At 56.3% G+C, this 18,310-nt stretch overlaps 1 protein-coding gene across 1 annotated transcript; it reads right to left on the bottom strand.

The window, feature by feature from the left end:
- Positions 1-4,259: 4,259 nt before the first annotated feature.
- Positions 4,260-18,087, bottom strand: SART1 (spliceosome associated factor 1, recruiter of U4/U6.U5 tri-snRNP). The gene is made up of 20 exons (XM_081098841.1): positions 17,688-18,087; positions 13,370-13,427; positions 12,930-12,985; positions 12,150-12,276; positions 11,926-12,031; positions 11,582-11,659; positions 11,371-11,470; positions 11,144-11,286; positions 10,819-11,025; positions 10,059-10,183; positions 9,843-9,979; positions 9,608-9,747; positions 8,015-8,188; positions 7,758-7,868; positions 7,400-7,487; positions 6,512-6,602; positions 6,248-6,383; positions 5,588-5,677; positions 5,361-5,482; positions 4,260-5,278 (listed from the first exon to the last, which is right to left on the bottom strand). The coding sequence occupies exons 1-20, from the start codon at positions 17,998-18,000 to the stop codon at positions 5,260-5,262; spliced, it is 2,421 nt and encodes an 806-aa protein (XP_080954967.1). The 5' UTR covers positions 18,001-18,087; the 3' UTR covers positions 4,260-5,259.
- Positions 18,088-18,310: the final 223 nt, after the last annotated feature.

Genomic DNA, 18,310 nt, shown 5'->3' with positions numbered 1-18,310 from the left:
TATATATATAGATTCCAAGTACCAAATTTTTGTTTTTTGTTGCCATTCCTCTTTACTGTTAGCTTCCTCATATTTTTAAAATTCCTGCTCTTGCCGTATTTCCCCTATACTTATATTCTTTGGGTTTATTCTGTGGTTTTCTAACCTTTTTGGTAGGTTACTTAATTAGCTCATTAATTTTCAGCTTTACCTCCTTGCACACCCCAAACTAGAGGGAATTTTCAAACTTAAAGAAAAGATTAAAATTGTAAAATAAGTACCTGTAATACCCTTCATGAGGGCCCCTGTGGGGAGCCGGCACGACCATGGCATACTCAGCACCAGGGCACCTTATATGCCATGCCAGCTCAGCCTGGTTCAGTGACCCTGAGTGGGGTTGGTGAAAGGCTTAGAAAAGACAGACAAGAGAATGAGCTGGGTCTCGGTGGGACGCTGCCCCTCTGATGGACAGCGCCAACGCCCACAAGCCGTCTCTTTATTTTATAGCAGATGCCACGAGGCAAAGTAGGGGAGTGATCAAGATGTTTACAGCATTCTCGTGGGTTTCAATCCTACTCAACTACATGCACCTGAACTCTATCAAGACCACATCACTCAGGCACGTGGGGCCACATGTTCAGACCATAGGTTCAAGCTCACAACTCCAGCTGTTGGCTATCATTGTGCTGGGCGGGCTCTGCCCTCCAGCTGGGACGTGCACGTGGTAACGAGAGGACTGTGCCCTCTCCTCAGTCCGAGGCTTGAACCTGTCCAAACACCGTAGCCGCGCCCCATAGGCCCCGATTTATAACATTTGCCATATTCATTTTTCTGTAAACACAACACACATAGCATTTTGGGGGGTTTTGTTGTTGTTGGTTTTTTTTTTGCTTAAACAACAGCAGTTTATTTTTTTCTAATTCTGAAGGCCAAGGCCTGAAGTCCAAGATCAAGGTGTCAATAGGTTTGGTTTATTCTGAGGCACAACGCACATAGTTTTAATTTAATCATTATATCTCTTTAGTCTCTTAATTTAGAACAGAAGACACCTTAATGTTTACTGTTCTTTATAAAATGGACTCTTGGCAAGTTCAGGCCAGTTATGTTATAAAACTGTCCTGCGATTGGGTTTGTGTGATTGCTGTTGTGTGCTCAGATTTGGGTCCCTTTTAGCAAACAGCCTAGAGCTGATGGGTGCTTATTGCAGCTCCCGAGGCGTGTGGTTTCCTCAGTAGGAACCAGTCATCACTAATGTCACGGAAGTCAGGACACCAGCAGTGGCTCACGTTGGTACAAGACACGCCAAAGGCCCTGTGGAAGTAAAGGCGCATTGCCCGCCTTTCCTGGTGACACGGGAAAGGGCATTAGCAACGGCTGGCGCTGTCTCCTGAGTGCCAGCGCTGGCGGGCTCTTTCCAGTCACTGCCATGATAGCCTGACGACGCTCAAGTACCCACTCGGTTTGGAACCCTTGCTGGTTCACAGTGAGGCGCCAAGTACCAGAAACCGCTGTTACTGGCCGTCCGGGTTGTTGAGCATGGAACAGTGCTGGGGCTGTTCTCCTTCATTCCCGGAGAAGCCCACTCTTCTCCTGGGTGTGCCCTGTGGTCCCGCCGCATGACCTTGGCGGGTGTGAGGAGTAATCGTTCCTGGCTCCATGTTCAGCAGACACTGACAGAGCTTCCGCCAGGGGTCGCAGGAAGCACGCTCAAGCGGAGCCTCAGCCATGTCCCCGGGCTGCACACCCAAACCACCGTCCCACTCCAGTCTCGGGCAGCAGTCTGTCCGACCAAAGGGTCCCGCAGCAGTTGTGCCTGGTCCACCGCTGGTGGCACAAGGACGTCCCCACGGGGCCGTCACTCACCAAGGCCCCTCAGCCCCTCCCCCCGGGCGCACAGACTGCTCAGGGCCCGGGAGAGCGGGGAGCTGCCCTCGTCTTTCCCAGATCAGGTGCGGGGGCCTCACACCGCACTGTCCATGGCTGAGCGTATCTCACCGCCGCCGCCACCGCCGGAAACCCTGCTTCAGGAAACAGCACGGGGCTCAGAAGGCTGCGGGACACGAGTGGGCGGAGGGGCCGAGACCTCAGAACTCGAATCGCTGAAGGGTCTTCTCCCCGGGGACCGCCTCACCCTGTGTCAGTAGCTCCCCTCCTAGAAACTGCTGAAGCTTTCGGACTCATCCCTCTGCTTCCTCTCTGAACTCCCAAGTGCCTTCCTCCTTCATGTAGGTCCCATAATTCAGCATTTTACTCCCATAATTCAGCACTTCGGTGATCAGGTCTCTTATCAATCCTCTATATTACCTGTGGCCACAGATAGCTTTGTGAGAGGAGGCCTCTGTAGTGAGGTCCTCCCCTTTTTTGGTCCCCCTTTCTGTCCACAGCTGACATTTTGGGGGGACCCCTGTCTCTCTTCCCTACTCCCCAAGACAGTGCATATATTGGTACAAAGGGAAATTGGCTTCTCTAAGTGTCCCCTAGAGCAGGTGCACAGAGGAAGAAAGGCCAGGGATCTGAGGAAGGGAAGGTAATGTGGTGTGTTAAGTCTAGAAGGTATGGGGCCTGAAATGCCAGGCTAAGGGATTTGGGGACCAGAATCCCCTGAGATGGCAGGAACTGGTGCCTCAAGAATCAGGGAAGGGGTGTGGCCCAATTGGCTGGGGCCCAGCCTGCTAGAGTGGAGGCCCTGGGTGAGGCCAACTCCATCTTCCTAGGGTGTTCGAGTCTGAGAAATGGCCAAGGGGGAGCCACTTTGAGTCTCACCACAGCCCTGTGAGCAAGGTCAGCCACCCCATCCTATACCAAGGCAGATATTCAGACCAGCAGCATATGGGAGTTTATCACCAACAGACACAAGGGACTTCTGGAAGATGAACCTCAGAAAGAATGAAAATGACCCAGAGGAGAGAACTGAAAAGCAAGAAGGAACGAGGAGCAAGTTCACTAATAATGATGCTAATTTGGGGGTGGTCCTTAAAGTCAGGAGATGAATATCCACCATTTCTCCTGTCTACTGTTGATGGACATTTGGGTTGTTTCCCGTTTGGGACAGTTATAAATAGTTCTGTTCTGAACATTCCTGTTTGTGTCTTTGGCTGAACATATGTACATTTTTCCGTTGCTAAGCCAACATTTTTTAGCTCTCCTGAAACCAAGTTTTATAATGGAAATTTTAAAACACTCATAATGAGATAATGAACCCCTGTACCCATTACCATCTTCAATAACTATCACCATTTTGCTAATCCCTTCTCCCCATATTTCTTGATATTTTTTACTATTGGAGTAACTGAAAGTAAATTCCAGACTTATCACACCCTTCTATTTGTGTATATATGGTAATACACATATATATGTATTTACTGAAGTAATGAATGTTCTCAACTATGCTATACACCAGCCCCGGAAGTCTGAGATCACGCCCCCATTGTGCAGATAAGAACACCAAGACTCCACGCTAAGGTGCTGCCCGAGGTCAGCCAGAGTAAATGGAAAAGCACCCCGCTGGCTCGCCCCCAGGCTCCGGCAGAGTTCACTGACCCTCACTCACACCACCCTCCTTGGAGGCATTGCTGCCCCAGTTCCCAAGGGGCCGGGAAATACTGCTGGTGGGACCCCACCACTGAGCAGCAGAGCTGAGTGCACCCCCTCCCTGGGGGCTCAGACCTCAAAGGATTCAGGGGTCCCTGACCCTCCTACCTCCTAGGTGCCGAGCTGACTTGTTGCTGCCTCCCTGCCAGTCAGGTGGGCAGGCCGTCTGGGGAGGTGTTAGCACGCATCAGGGCAGGGGAGGGCAAGCACCTGCCTGGGCGTCAGCAGGCAGATGGTACCAACCAGGAGGCCTGTCTCTGAAAGACCTTCCAAGTTCCCGGTTCACCATTTACTGTCTGCCCAGTCGCTAGAGTCAGAACTGAGAGGACTTCTGGGCCAAACCTGGTCAGGTCAGGTCGGTCCATTGTTGCTGTAGACATTTCTGGCTCCGACGAGGGGGGCAGCCTCTGCACAGGCCATTTCCTGCAGCAGATGAAGCATGAGCTTTGCCGCAAGCTTAGCCAGGGCCAGCGCCACAGTGCCAGGGACCCTGGCTGCCTGTCAACACCAGACGGGCCTCAGGCTTTGGAGAAATAGACCGAGATCCCCAAATCCCATACCCAGTCTAGACACCCCATGGACACCTCCCTGAGGGACCTGCGGAAGCAGCCGAAATTACATCAGATCCAGACCTCAAAACAGGAGAAAAGAGTGACTGCTGGGTGCCATCAAACACTCGTCAAAAGCAATTGGTTAAGGCAACTGTATTTTGTTCTTTGCTTACATTTTTCCACTTCAATTACTTACAAAATTCATTTTGCTCCTATGTATTTTTTCATTAAAAAAAATCTGAAGCATCTGGAATGTATTTGGGTATCGGTGGAGGCAGGACGCAGCTTCTGTGCAACCCCCATGGGAGCCACTTGTCATCTTCCCCTTCCAGGGCTCTGGGGCGTCCACAGAGCGTGCTCCAGCCTCCTCCAGAGTTCACTGTCTTCCCTGCTGCAGCTGCTCCCGGACAAGTCTGGGAGGCGCTCTAAGGAACGCTGCCCTGAGCACTCACTCTTCTCCACAGGCCAAGGGGGTCAAGGACCATGGGGTGGCCCCTCCACCCTGCGCACAGCCCAGGCCCTGCCCTGCCAGGCTGGGCAGTCCTGGGCCCTGGAGGGCAGTGACTCGTGTAGCACTGGAAGCCAGGGCCGACCAGGAGCCCGAGTCTCTAAACATCTTCCATTTCTTACCGGAACGCCAGCCTGGCAGAGGACAAGGCCTGGCCGACAATGTGTCGGGAGCTGTGCTACCTCAGCCGGGGCAGCGGTGGGGCTGAGAGGATGAACCACTGGCTTCCCGGCGGCTGGTGCCTAGGGCGGGAGCGGAGGGTTTTCTCAGAGGCCTGGCTCGTCCCCTCCGTCCACCGTGTTATCTGTGCCATCAGAGACCAGGTCTCACCCAGTGGAGGCCAGACTCCAAGGCAACTCAGAGGGGCCTCGCTCATTTCTGACTTCCCGGTGGATGAATGAATGAGCTCATTTCGTTTTCACAGGACGTCCTGCACAAACGGCAGAGCTAAGGCTCAGAGAGGTTCAGTGACGCCTGAGGCCACAGAGCTGACCACTGAGCCTGCCGGCACCGCCTGCCTCTCCGCTGAGGTCTAACCCGGGAATCTGCACCATGACGAGGGAGGAAAAAATAAGGAGGGAACTTTATTTAATATTAAAGTTGGGGAGAGGGCCGGAGGGGAGGACGGCTTCACTTGGTGATGGTGTTCCTGTAGAGAGAAGAAGGGCGTGAGGCTGGAGTGCGGGCACCCAGGCCCTCCGCCCGCCCATCCCATGGCCCCGGCCACTCACGCGTTCATGCTCTTGCCGCTGCCGCTGAGCACGATGTACGGTGTCTTCTGGGCCTTTTGCTTTTCCTGGAGCAAAGCCACCGTGCCCAGGGGTGTGTCGCTGGAGCTCATCTTCTTCAGGAGCTGTGGGGTCACGGCCCGTCAGCACTAGGGGGGAGCACGCGGCCCACCAGCCACCCCAGAAGCAGCAGAGGTAAAGCCACCCCAAGTCATCCCATGGCCACCCACCGCCTCCTCGTCCAGCTTCTTCATCCTCCGCTCCGTCTTCATCTTGCCCGAGCCTTTCCCGTGGAAGCGGTGGGACAGCTGTCGGAAAGCCTGGGGACACGGCAGGGACACGTTAGAGCCGCCTGTGTCCCACAGGGCGGGGGGGGGGGGGGGGCACCTGAGCCGGGGTGGTGGGCCGGGGATGAGAAGGGAAAACGGGCTCAGGAGAAGGATGTGCTGCGCTGGGGGCCTCAGGATTCCCGTGACACCTGCTGGGCCGAGGCCGGGCCAGGACACAGGATGGAGGGAGGCAGCTAGCAAACCCGGGGAGTGTGTGAGCAGAGGGCTGGGGGTGAGGATGGGACACAGGGAGGAGGCAGGAGAGTCAGGCCAGGGCTGGCGGCAGGCGCGGGTGTGAGAGCACAGGGGCAGTCCAGGGCCTGGATATGCCACCAGAACGGTGGCCCTGAGGGCACATCAAGCCACTGAGAGGGCAGGTGAGCAAAGGAACCAAGGCACCTGTCCCCCCCTCCTGTCGGGCCTGTGAGGGGGACTGCGATGCCCACCAGAGAGAGAAACAAAGGCACAGAGGTTCGGGCAGTTCTCCAGGGCCCCCAGCCAGTGGTCAACTGAGCCCAGACCCCGTGGTACCCCGAGGGCCCCGTGCCAGAGGCCTCTCACCTCCTTGGGTGTGAGTTTTCGGCCCGTCTCATCCACATACTCGATCTTAACATCAGGCTTATAGCCGTCCTTCTCCTTGAAGTCCTGGGTGAAGCCCCGGTACTCCTCCCGCCGGCTATACTTGTCATCGATGGCCCTGGCGAGAGACGGGGGGCCTCAGGGCCAGCCACTGCCCACCCTGCCTGGGTGCCCACGCTGCCTGGGTTCCGGCAGTCCCGAGCTGGTGCCAGCCCCTGGCCTTCTGCCCACCCCTGCTGTGCTCACATCTTGTCCTCAATGCAGTACACCGCTGACGGCAGGGACTTGTTGGGCGCCTTAACCCGGGCCACCTTCTGCACTGTCGTCTCCAGCAGTCCTGGGGAGAAGGGTGGTGAGACTCCAGGATGTCCACCCCACAACAGGGGCCCAGCCCCAGGGCAGGCCTGATGCCCCCGCCTGCACAGAAGGCGCTGTGGAAGCCTCACAGCCGTGCTGTGGGAGTAAAGGCATCAGGCCTGTGTGCAGACAAAGGAAAGAGACTCGGAGAAATCAGGCCCTTGCCAAAGGCCACCAAGTGAACGGCACGCTGGGACCCTAATGCCAGGGGCTCTGTGCCGTGGCCTGGACGCTTCCAGTCCCCACTCTTCCTCGGGAGACACTGAGCCCTGAGGGGTAAGTGGTGCTTTGTAGAGGGACAGGTGAGCACAGCCATCAAAAATGGGGTGATGCAGCCCTAGCTCGTATGGCTCAGTGGAGAGAGCATCAGCCCAGGATAGAGGGTCCCAGGTTTGATTCTGGTCAAGGACATGTACCTCGATTGCAGGCTCAATCTCCGGCCCTGGTTAGGGCGCATGCAGGAGACAACCAATCAATGTGTCTCTCTCACATCGATGTTTCTCTCTCTCCCTCCTTTCCACTCTCTCTAAAACAATGGAAAAATATCCTCGGGTGAGGATTAACAAAAAAATAAAAATAAATGGGGTGATGTAGAGCAGGCCAGACACTCCAACGACTGCCCCACAACAGGTGCAAAGGAGTAGCTCATGGGTCCTGGGGGCGTGGCTCATAGCACTGAGAACAAGAGACACATCAGAGGGGACAGGGGAGCCATGCAGGCACCTGGCTGTCACAGCACCAGGCCCCGGCAGGGCTCATGGTGCCCGGAGCCCTTACCTTTGTTCTGACACAGGAGCAGCGCGGCTGCCAGCCCTCTATTCACGATTGGCTCCTCGTCCAGGATGGTGGTGGAGGAGGCAGAGAACTGGGAGTGGCACACGGTGGTGAGTGGGCCACATGACACTTCTCACCCCTCACCCAAAGTCACCCCCACCACACCCTGTGAGATTATGGACCCCATCTACGGGGGAGGGGACGAAGGCTCTGAGACACTGAGTAACTAGCCCTGGATCTCAGAGCTGGGCTGGAGTCCAGGTGGTCTGCCTCCAGCCTCAGCCCCCAACCCCACACCCCACAAGGCTGTTCCCTGCCCTTCCATCCTCCCAGCCCCCAGCTTGCTCCTCCCTCAACTCACATCCTGATGCTGCTTCTCCTCATCCAGGTTGACTGTGCTCCAGCCAATGTTCTCCTCCCCGTCAGACTCAGAGCCGCCGTTGGCTGAGCGTTCCTCGTCCCGTTCGAAGTCCTGGAGGACAGAAGACCAGCATCAGCCCAGGCAGCGCGTCCAGACACAGCTCATCACCGAGGCCCACTGGGCCCGACACCGATGCCCACACCGGGCCGCCGCCAAGAGCAGAGCAGGTCAGTGAGGGGAGCTGCCTGCAGACTCACCATGAGCTCCTCCTGCTCCTCCCGGTTGCCGGCCAGCCCGTAGGTGGGGATCTCCCCCAAGGTGCGGCAGAACTCGGACGTGGCGTTGAACACGATGGTCCCCTTCCGCTCCGGATCCTCATCCTCCTCCAAGCCCCGCTGGCGGGACTCCAGCTTCTTCACAATCTCCACCACCTAGAGGAGGGAGCAGCTGTGGGCAAACCCAGAAGTTCCTAGGGCGGTGCCATTGAGACCCAGGAACCCAAGATCTTCCCTGGTGGTAGCAAGACAAGCCATTCCTACCGCCTGCAGCAGCCTGTGCTGGTCTCCATGTCCTCCTGACCCCTACCGCTCTCCACCTGCACCTGCATCAATCTCACTCTGCTCCAAACCATCAATGGCTCCCTACGCCCTGTGAATCAAGATCCAAAAGCCTACATGGCCCTGGGGACCAAACCCTGCTCCTACCTCAGGCCACCCTCCTACATGGCATGGCACCGAGGCCCCTCAAAACTCCGCCCCTGACATTATCCCCCCGACGCACTCACTGTCCTCTCTGTTGTGTCACTGCCATCAGCACACAAGGATTATCGGGATCTCCCCTCCTTGAAAATATCCTCAACCCCACAGCCCCACTGCTCTGCCCAACAGCAACCTCCTCAGCAGAGTTTCTAGAAACCACATCTACTTCTGCACCCCTTCCCTTCCATTTTATTACCTTCCTTTTTTATTTGGAGAGTACGTTTATTAAAGCTAGGCACAGTGAAGCAAAGGGCTTAGGATACAAGAAGCAACAGGAGAGAGCCTAGGCCGTGTTCTGCTTCGGCTCTCTAGAAACATATAGGAAAGTGAGCCACCGTGAGGGCGCATGCAGGGGGCAACCAATCAACCTGTCTCTCTCATGCTGACGTTTCTCTGAATACCCAGCCCAAGATACCAACCCGCCAGGTATTCTATCGTGTCGCCTTGTTCTGTCCGCCTGTCTAATCGCCATCAGAAACTACTGCTTGCTCACGTGTTCGCTGATGTCTCTCCCCCACCCCCAGTTAGAAAGTCAGATCCATGCGCGCAGAGCCCCTTGGCTGCCTGTTCCCCAGCGCTCCAGCCACGAGGGCGACGCCTTACTCACAGTGGCATGCAACATGTATTCACAGAAGACAGGGAAGGGTCTGACCCTAAAACATCATACAGCGAAAACACTACAGAAATCTAAAAATCTGCAAATAATGTTATTAAACAAAAAAGAAAATCAAGATTGGAATTCAGGCCCAGCCAGCGTGGCTCAGTGGTTAAGCATCAACCTATGAACCAGGAGGTCACGGTTTGATTCCTGGTCAGGGGCACATGCCTGGGTTGCATGCTCAATCCCCAGTGTGGGGTGTGCAGGAGGCAACAGACAATGATTCTCTTTCATCACGAGTGTTTCTCTCGCTCTCTCTCTCCCTCTTCCTTCCTCTCTGAAATCAATACGAAATAAAGACTGGAATTCAGGTGCACCCTACAAGGGCACAGGTGCCTGTGCTCCTAAGAACCGGCCATCACAGGCCACCTGTCATTCTGTCCTGCTGAGGCCCTCACCCTCCTGTGCCCGCACACAGCCTGAGGGTCCCTTACCTTCTCGCCGCTGTCCCGCAGCTGGTGTAGCTGCTGCAGCTGCCGTAACCGGCGGCCCTTCTCCAGCTGCTTCTGCAGCTCCAGCTCCGCCTCATCCTCCTCCAGCAGCTCTGGGGACCCAGGTGGTGGTCCGCCTTCCTCTGGACAGAGGAGATGCCTGTTCAGATCCTCCTCCTGGACCCTAGGCCTTTTCCCTGCCCCTCCCCACACCCTCAGGAAGCTGGGGTCCCCTCACCCTCATCACTGATATCCATGTTTTCCACTCGGGTGTCATCTGACGGGGGGGGCTGAGACACCGGCTCCTTTTCTTCATCCTCCTCCGGGGCCTCCTCATCTCCCTCGGGCACGCGGCGCCGACCCCGGCCCCGCAGTCTGGGGGAGGAGACCTCTCCAGTGAGCATCGGCCCCTGGGTCAGCCCAGCCCTCAGACCCCACCTGTGTCCATGCCCACCTGGAACCAAAGTCCCCATCTTGAGTCTGGTCCCCAAGAGGCAGCAAGTCGTCAGCCCGCACTACCACCTCCTTCTCCTTCTTTCGGATCTTCTTCACCTTCCGCTTGGTCTTTTTAAAGGTCACCTGAGGGGCGGGGAGGAGAGAGAGACATGAAGGAGGAGGGGGGAAGCGGGCGACCACAGCCCACGAGAACGAACACTTCTTACACAGAAACAAGACGTGAGGTGCATGCGAGTGTCGTCCCACCATTGAGATGAGGAAAACAGGCACAGAGGTTAGGTAAGTGCCTGCCCAAGGTCACCTCGCAGCTAAGAAGGAGAGCTGGGCTTGTGGCTCTTGGGACTGAGGCCCCAGAGCCTGCTCTCAGCCACTCAGCCATGCAGTGTACTGAGCCAGCTGTCGGCCTGTGTCCATTCAGTCATCACAAGTGCAAAACCCACATCCAGCTGTAACATGGCCGCTCGCCAGGCGCTAACCCTGGCAACAGCCCTTAACAGTGGCTCCTCACCCCACCTCAGGTGCCTCAGGCGCACAGTTAAGCGGCTCACCCCAGGCACAGGCTGGCTACGTGGCAGAGCCTGAACATGAAGGCAGGTCCACCTGGCCCACAGCCCTGTTCTGTCTACACCCACCCACCTGGCATCTCCCCAGGGCAGCCAATCACTGCTCCTCCACAGGGACCAGCACCGCTGGCAGCCTAATCGCCCTCCTTAGCTCACTGCCCCCGTGACAAGTGTGGGCAGTAGCTGAGGGCTCACCATCTCCTCTGGCGTGAGGTACTCGGAGGCGAGCCGCGGCCCGACCATGCTCAGGGACTGAGCTTGCAGCCGCAGTTTGGTGCGGATCTCTTCCAGCTCACGTTCCCGAAGGCCGTCGGCAATGCCGCCCTGCTCCAATCGGAAGGAGTGCGGCCGCTCGCCCTCCAGCTCCTCGTCGTACTTGGCCAGGATGGAGCGGGGTTTTTGCTGCAAGGCAAGAGGTACAGGTTGGGACCCAGCCTGGCTCATGAAAAGCCACAGAGCCACCCATTCCTCATGGCCCCACTGCCCAGGTTCCCTGCTCCCGCGCCCGCGGCCCGCCTGCCTGTGCCAGGTCATCCACACTCTCATCCTCTGCATAGGGCAGGTAGTCGGGCTTCTTCTTCCGCAGCTCCACGTTTTTCTCTGCCCGCTCCTTATCCACCAGGTTCACGTTCACCAGCACGTCTTCCTCCTCCTGCAGCACGCCTGGGGACAGGGCAGAGGCCACTCACACTTGCCCCCAGATCAGCGGTGCCTGTGTCCCCAACCAGAGGACCCAGCTCAACCCACCTTTGTCCTTAAGGGTAAGGATCATAGTCTGCCCTTCTTGGAAGGAGTCAATGGCATGCTCCACAGTGAGGCCCTGCAGGTCCCGGGCACTGTACAGGTCCTAGAAGGGAGGGGCAAGTCCGGCGGAGTCAGGAGCCCTGACCCACCCCACCCGGGGATCCCAGCACCAGGACAGCAGTGCCACCCCAACCCCACTGCCCCAGAACCTCACCTGCCGCCTCTGCCCGAACTCCTCCTCCACCAGAGTGCTGACACCAAACTCCTGGTCCATCTCCTCCAGCAGCTTGGCCTACAGGACAAGGCGGGGGGCGAGTAGGGGCGCCTATGACCTCAGGCCATCGGTTCACCAGAAGACACTCAGGCTTTAGCAAGTGGGAGTGCACAAAGGGCAGGCCGTGCAGGCAAGCCACTGAGAATCAAAACAGACTCCACTGACCGCAAACCTCCTACCTCTCTGAGCCCAGCCTCACCTCCCAGGGGTCAGCCTCCTGCCTCACCAGCTGGTCAGGTCACCAGAGGCACTGGGCAACCACCCCCAGCTGCCCAGGGCCTCACCCTCTTCTCTGCCAAGTCCTTCTCCTTCTGCAGCTGCCGGCTCCTCTCGATCCAGGCTGCAGTGTCGTCCAGCCAGGGGTCATCCTCCCCCAGAGTCTTTATCTTCCTGAAGGGAAAAGAGGGACCTTTTGGGGGCCCAGCTCCAGCTCCCCCACCCCGACTGCAGAGCTCCTTGGCAGCTCCTCGGGCCCTTGCCTTGCCCGCCCTGGCTGAGACCCCCTCACCCCAGCTTTTGGTTCAGGAGGCGCTTTTCTTTGGCAGCTGCCAGCTTTTCTCGTAGCTCCTCTCGCTGTCGCAAGGCCATAGGGTTGATGATATCGGCTGCCACGGGCTCCTCCTTGGTGCCCGCCTCTGGAAGGGGGGCCCAGACGTGAGGCTATGCCTGCCCATGGCTGGTGGGGAGAGGAGGGAGCCACTCACCCTGCCCCCTTCCAGCTCAGGGGGCCAGAAGGGGCCAGGAGAAGGGGGAAGGACCCTTTACCTCCCTACTGCCACTTTATCCCCACACTCCCGTGTCACCCCACACAGCATGACGGGACCCTCCGTGCCTTCCCGAGCCCCTCAAATCATGCTTAAAAAGAGCCCCAAACCCCCAATCAATTGGTAGCTGCTGTGCACATCTCTCAGCCCAAATAATGCTACCTCACGGCCAGAGTGAGGGGCAACGCCAACTGTTCAAACGTAAATAAGCTGAGCTGCTGTCTGTGGAGCAGCCACTCTAGTCTCACTGTTTCACTAATAAACTCTCTTTCACTTTAAACTAAGGGAGGAAGGGAGGATGGAAAGAGAGAAGGAAGGGAGGGAGGGAGGGAGGGAGGGAGGGAGGGAGGAAGGGAAGGAGGAATGGGAGAGGATAAGCTGGCGCCATTATGAAAGCAAGGAGTCCCATGCCTATCAGCAAGTACACACCCACAGGACCACCAACTGGCCCTGAGCCTGCGCTCCAACCCCATTTCCTCCGCCCAAACGCCCTCCTTCACCACCATCCGCAGCCACACACTCACCCTTCTTGACGGCATTGACTTCCAAGGGTTTCAGCCCCAACTTTGCCCGGAGTTTACTGAGAATGAGATGAACGCATTAGGAGCTGTCCAAAAGACGGGCACCAAGTGCACTTCTAGACAGACGGAGTGAGAACAGGAGGGGCCTGAATGGTCCCAGGGGTCCCAAACACGGTCTGACCCAGGCAGTCAGGGCAGAGGGAAGGGCACTGGCCTCCAAATCAGGGAGCAGGGGCACTGGGCCAGGCCTGCCCTAACCCATGGGACGCCGTCCTTCCTCTTGGGGCTCAGTGGCCTCCTCTATAACTCAAGTGGTTGCTACCTGATTCACGTGGCACCTCCAATTCCAGCCCGAACGCGTGTCTGAAAGCCCCCCGAAAGCAGCTGCTCCAGACCTACCCGATTCAGAGCAAAAAGGGGGGCACGAAGGAGACAGTACTTACTTGGTCTCCTCGATGCTAAGTGACGAGGCATCTCCTGAGCTGGTTTTGGAACTGGCAGCTGGAACAACAAGAAGTGCGGCTCAGGAGCTGCGCACAAAGCCAAGAAGCCATGTCTTCGGCCCCAGCTGCAGGCCAAAGACGAGGCCTTTCACCAGCACCAGGCCTGGCTGAGACCCCGGAGAGCAGCAGCATTCTCCCACCCCAGTAACTCCTCCTACCCGTTCCAGCCTCTGAGAAGCCCACCTCTTCTACATGCCTGCCTTTCTTGACCCAAAATGCCCAGCTTTCTGGAGTCCTCACTTTGCTACCCTTCCCTTTTCCGGATGCTGTGTGTTCAGCCCATGTTGCCCTCTCTGGCCTCACTCTGACTTGACAAATGACACCTCCCCGAAGTCCTGTTCAATTTTGATCAGAATGAACTGCTCCCCCCAAACTCCATAGCACGGCTGGTCATTTCTGGGCCGGTTACTTCCCAAAGGCAGGGGCCGCGGTGGTGCGTGACCGCGTCCTCTGCAACTCATGTAGCCAAGACATGGACTTAGTGGTGGCTGCCCTGTGCCGGACGTTGGGAACACAGACATAAAGATGCATTTCAGAGGAAAACCAAGATGGTGGCATAGGTAAACACCAGAGATTGCTGCTTAGCACAACCACTTCAAGAATACAACTAAAAGACGGAACAGACATCATCCAGAACCACAGGAAGGCTGGCTGAGTGGAAATTCTACAACTAGAAGGAAAGAGAAAAGCACACTGAGACTCAGAGGAGGCGCACGCAGAGAGGGCTGGCGGCTGAGGACACAGTTGTCTTTTTCAATCGGGAGGGAGTCTCAAGCTCTGAGCTCCAGTTCCGGGCGAGTCTCTGGGGACCCAGACTCATACGGGAGAAACTGGACTGTCTGGCATCGGTCGAAACTCGAGGGCAGCTTTCTCTCAGAGGTGCTTGCAGCAATTGCCGGGACACTGAGAAGCGGGGCCTCTGAGGGCAGACACGGCTGCTTACTCCGCCCTGTTGATCCCCTGGGACCAGACCCCGCCCAAGCCATGCAGGGAGGCTTTTGCATATGAAAGGCCTGGCCCTTTGCAATCTGAAAATTACCTAACAAACTGCAGCTGGCCCAAGGCCCCAGGGCAACTCCCATTGCTTCACAGCTGGCTGGGTAGCTTCAGGTAGAGGCTAGATTAGCACCTCCTTAGAGATCCAGGAGCCAGTGTGCCCGGTGATCAGAGCGGGACCATCCAGATTGCAGCTCCTCAGATCCATAAAGGACACACTCAGGGGGCAGACTCAGTGAGCACCAAAGCCCCACTGAAGCAAGTCTTGCCCCGGAGGGGTATCTCCAGCACAGAAGTTCTCCCACTGCAGACACAGCTGATTCTCACAGCCAATTGGTCTGGAGGTCAATTCCTCCCAGTGATCCTACAATAATCAAGGCTTAACTACAACAAGACTGTGCACAAAGCCCACAAGGGGGTGCACCAAGAGTGTCCACCTCAGGTAACTGGGGAGGCTGAGCCACTGGGCCCTATAGGACACCTAGCACACAAAGCCACTCTGTCAACATAGGGAAGCATAAAAAATGCGGAGACAAAGAAACAGGACACAAATGACAGAAATGGAAGAAAGCAAACTACTGGATATAGAGTTCAAAACCACACTTTTAAGGTTTTTCAAGAACTTTCTAGAAACAGCTGATAAATTTAGTAAGACTCTCAAGAAATCTAGTGAGACCCTCGAGGTTATGAAAAAGGACCAACTAGAAATTAAGCATACACTGACTGAAATAAAGGATATTATGCAGAGTTCCAACAGCAGACTAGAGGATCACAAGAATCAAGTCAAAGATTTGAAATACGAAGAAGCAAAAAACACCCAACCGAAAAAGCAAAATGAAAAAAGAAACCAAAAATACGAAGATAGTGTAAGGAACCTCTGGGACAGCTTCAAGCGTACCAACATCCGAATTATAGGGGTGCCAGAAGAAGAGAGAGAGCAAGATATTGAAAACCTATTTGAAGAAATAATGACAGAAAACTTCCCCTACCTGGTGAAAGAAATTAGACTTACAAGTCCAGGAAGTGCAGGGAACCCCAAACAAAAAGAATTCAAAGAGGACCACACCAACACACATCATAATTAAAATGCCAAGAGCAAAAGACAAAGAGAGAATCTTAAAAGCAGCAAGAGAAAGAAACTCAGTTACCTACAAGGGAGTACCCATACGACTGTCAGCTGATTTCTCAACAGAAACTTTGCAGGCCAGAAGGGAGTGGCAAGAAATATTCAAAGTGATGAACAGCAAGAACCTACAACCAAGATTACTTTACCCAGCAAAGCTATCATTCAGAATTGAAGGTCAGATAAAGAGCTTCACAGATAAGGAAAAGCTAAAGGAGTTCATCACCACCAAAACAGTATTATATGAAATGTTGAAAGGTATCCTTTAAGAAGAGGAAGAAGAAGAAAAAGGTAAAGATACAAATTATGTACAACAAATACACATCTATCAACAAGTGAATCTAAAAATCAAGTGAATAAATAATCTGATGGACCTAGCTGGCTTGGCTCAATGGATAGAGCATCAGCCTGCGGACTGAAGGGTCCCAGGTTCGATTCTGGCCAAGGGCACATGCCTGGGTTGCAGGCTCGATCCCCAGTTGGGGGCGTGCAGGAGGCAGCCGATCAATGACTCTCTCTCATTGATGTTTCTCTCTCTCTTCTTCTCCCTCTCTAAAATCAATAAAGAAATATATTTTTTTAAAAATCTGATGAACAGAATGAACTGGTGATTATAATAGAATCAGGGGCATAGAAAGGGAGTGGACTGACTATTCTTGAGGGGGGAGGAGGTGTGAGGGGGATGCGGGAAGAGACTGGACAAAAATCGTGCACCTATGGATGAGGACAGTGGGTGGAGAGTGAGGGCAGAGGGTGCGGTGGGAACCGGGTGGAGGGGAGCTATGGGGGGAAAAAAGAGGAACAACTGTAATAATCTGAACAATAAATGCCGTAGACCAAAAAAAAAGAGATGCATTTCAAACTCCCTCTGCCCACCTCACAGACCGCAAATAACTTCACTAATCACACAAACAGAGGCTAGACACCCTCAGACGGAGGGCCCCAACCAGCTGCCACCACATGCTCCTCCCCGCTGCGTTCCCACCCCACAACCCACCTCCTCTTACCCCGGCTGGACCCTGGACGTCCACCACTCCAGACTCTTCAAGGTCACCAGCCCCCTTCTTTCTAAACCCAGTGGATTCTTTCCCGGTTTTGCTGGATCTCCTGGGGTGCCTGACACTTGGCCATTCCTTCTCCTGATACACTTTCCACACAGATCCCATGACACAAAGTTCCATGGTTTTCCTCACGGGCTGTTCTACCTCGTTTTCTGTAGTGTCCTGCTCCGCCCACAACTAAAATATGAGCATCGCTCAGGCTCCACTCCTGGTCCTGGCTTCTCACGCCCCACTCTCTCAGGGGGCTCCATTGGCCACCTCACCGCTCATCTCTCCCACACTGCCCCACCCGGCCCGAAGCCTGGGTTCTCTACAGGTGTCTCCCGCTCACATCCGACGCAACGCTCTCCCGAACGGGGCTCATTATCTTGCCCCCAAAGCCTGCTTCCCTCCCACACTCCTCAGCTGCAGTGCATGACGCCACCGCCCACCCAGCTGCTCAAGACAAAATTCCACTCGTCCCCAATTCCTTCTTTTCCTCCCCCATCACTGAAGTGTCCGTCTGTCCGAGTGTCTGCGCCCACTGCTGCTGCCCGGGTGCAGGCCACGCCTGGCCCGGCCCGACTACCCCCGACCCAGTTCTCAGTGCGTGATCGCCGCAAAATACGCATCCGATCCACTCGCTCCCCAAATCAGATCATGGCTCTCTACCACCCGCAGGGCAAAGTTCCAATTTCCTAACAGGGCCCGGGGGCCCTTCGGTTTGGAGCCCTACTAGCCTCTACCTCTGCTGGGAGCCCCGCCCGATTCGCCGGCCCAATGCCAGGTTTCCTCTTGCCTCCGTACACCCGGGTATCACGTCATTCATTCATTCATTCATTCATTCATTCATTCATTCATTCAGCATTCATCCACTCATTCACCCGTTCCATTTACTGAAGGCCTGTGATGCGCCACTGAAAACAAGGCTCCTGCCCCCAGAGTTGAGTAGAGGGAGACAACCGTTAACCCCAAACGCCCTGAAGAAGCCCTTTCAGTCAGTGCTGACAAAGCCTGCGGACGCCCCCGCCCCGAGTGCTGGGCGCTCAGTGCCTTCAAACCCGGGCCCCGGCCGCCCCGGCGCAGGCCCCGCCCTCACCGGCCTCGTAGCCATCGTCCCGCTTCTCCCGCTTCACGCGCCGCTCGGAGGGCTCGGCCTGGCTGCGCTCCCGCCCGTGCGCACCGCTGCGGGCCTCGGTCTCGGACCCGCGCCGCCCGCCCCCGCGCTCGGCCCCCCGTTCCCGGCTCCGCTTCCGTCGTTCGCCGCCGCTGCCGCCGCTGCCGCCGCTCCGGTGCTTGTGTTTTTTGTGCTCTCGGTGTCGCGGCGGCTGCTCAGTGGCGCCCCCGGTGCCGGCCGCCGCCGTGGTGCCGGCCGCCTCCTTCTCCCCGCGGTGCTTCTTTGACGACCCCATGGCGGCACGTCAGCCCCGAGCCCGGCCGCCACCGAGCCCCGAACAGGCAAAATGGGAAAACTTCCGGGTCGCCCAGCGGCCGCTGTCGTGTTGCCGGAAAGCAAGAGCGGCTGCTTCCGTAGTTCGCTGCGGAGCCGGCCCCAGAGGCTCATGGGAAAGCCGGGGTCGGAGCCCGAGCGCGCAGTCGCAGCTGCCTCGGGTAGAGGTCGTGGAGCGGATGGTCAGACTGCGCGCGGGCTCCTTCAGGTGCGCGGACCTGGGATGGTCTTGAGATTCTGGGGTCCCACAACTATGGGAACCTAGAAGGCAT

This window comes from Myotis nattereri, assembly GCF_964212035.1.
Source record: "Myotis nattereri genome assembly, chromosome: 9".
NCBI lineage: Eukaryota > Metazoa > Chordata > Mammalia > Chiroptera > Vespertilionidae > Myotis > Myotis nattereri.
Note: the sequence above shows the minus strand (reverse complement) of the source record. Positions and strands in the feature narration are given on the sequence as shown.

Coding starts and splice junctions, on each gene's coding strand:
- SART1 (XM_081098841.1), bottom strand. CDS start 18,000: ATGGGGTCGTCAAAGAAGCACCGCGGGGAGAAGGAGGCGGCCGGCACC. Junction 12,986..13,369: donor CTTAGCATCGAGGAGACCAA/GTAAGTACTGTC, acceptor TCTCATTCTCAG/TAAACTCCGGGCAAAGTTGG. Junction 7,488..7,757: donor AGGAGAAGCAGCATCAGGAT/GTGAGTTGAGGG, acceptor TGCCACTCCCAG/TTCTCTGCCTCCTCCACCAC.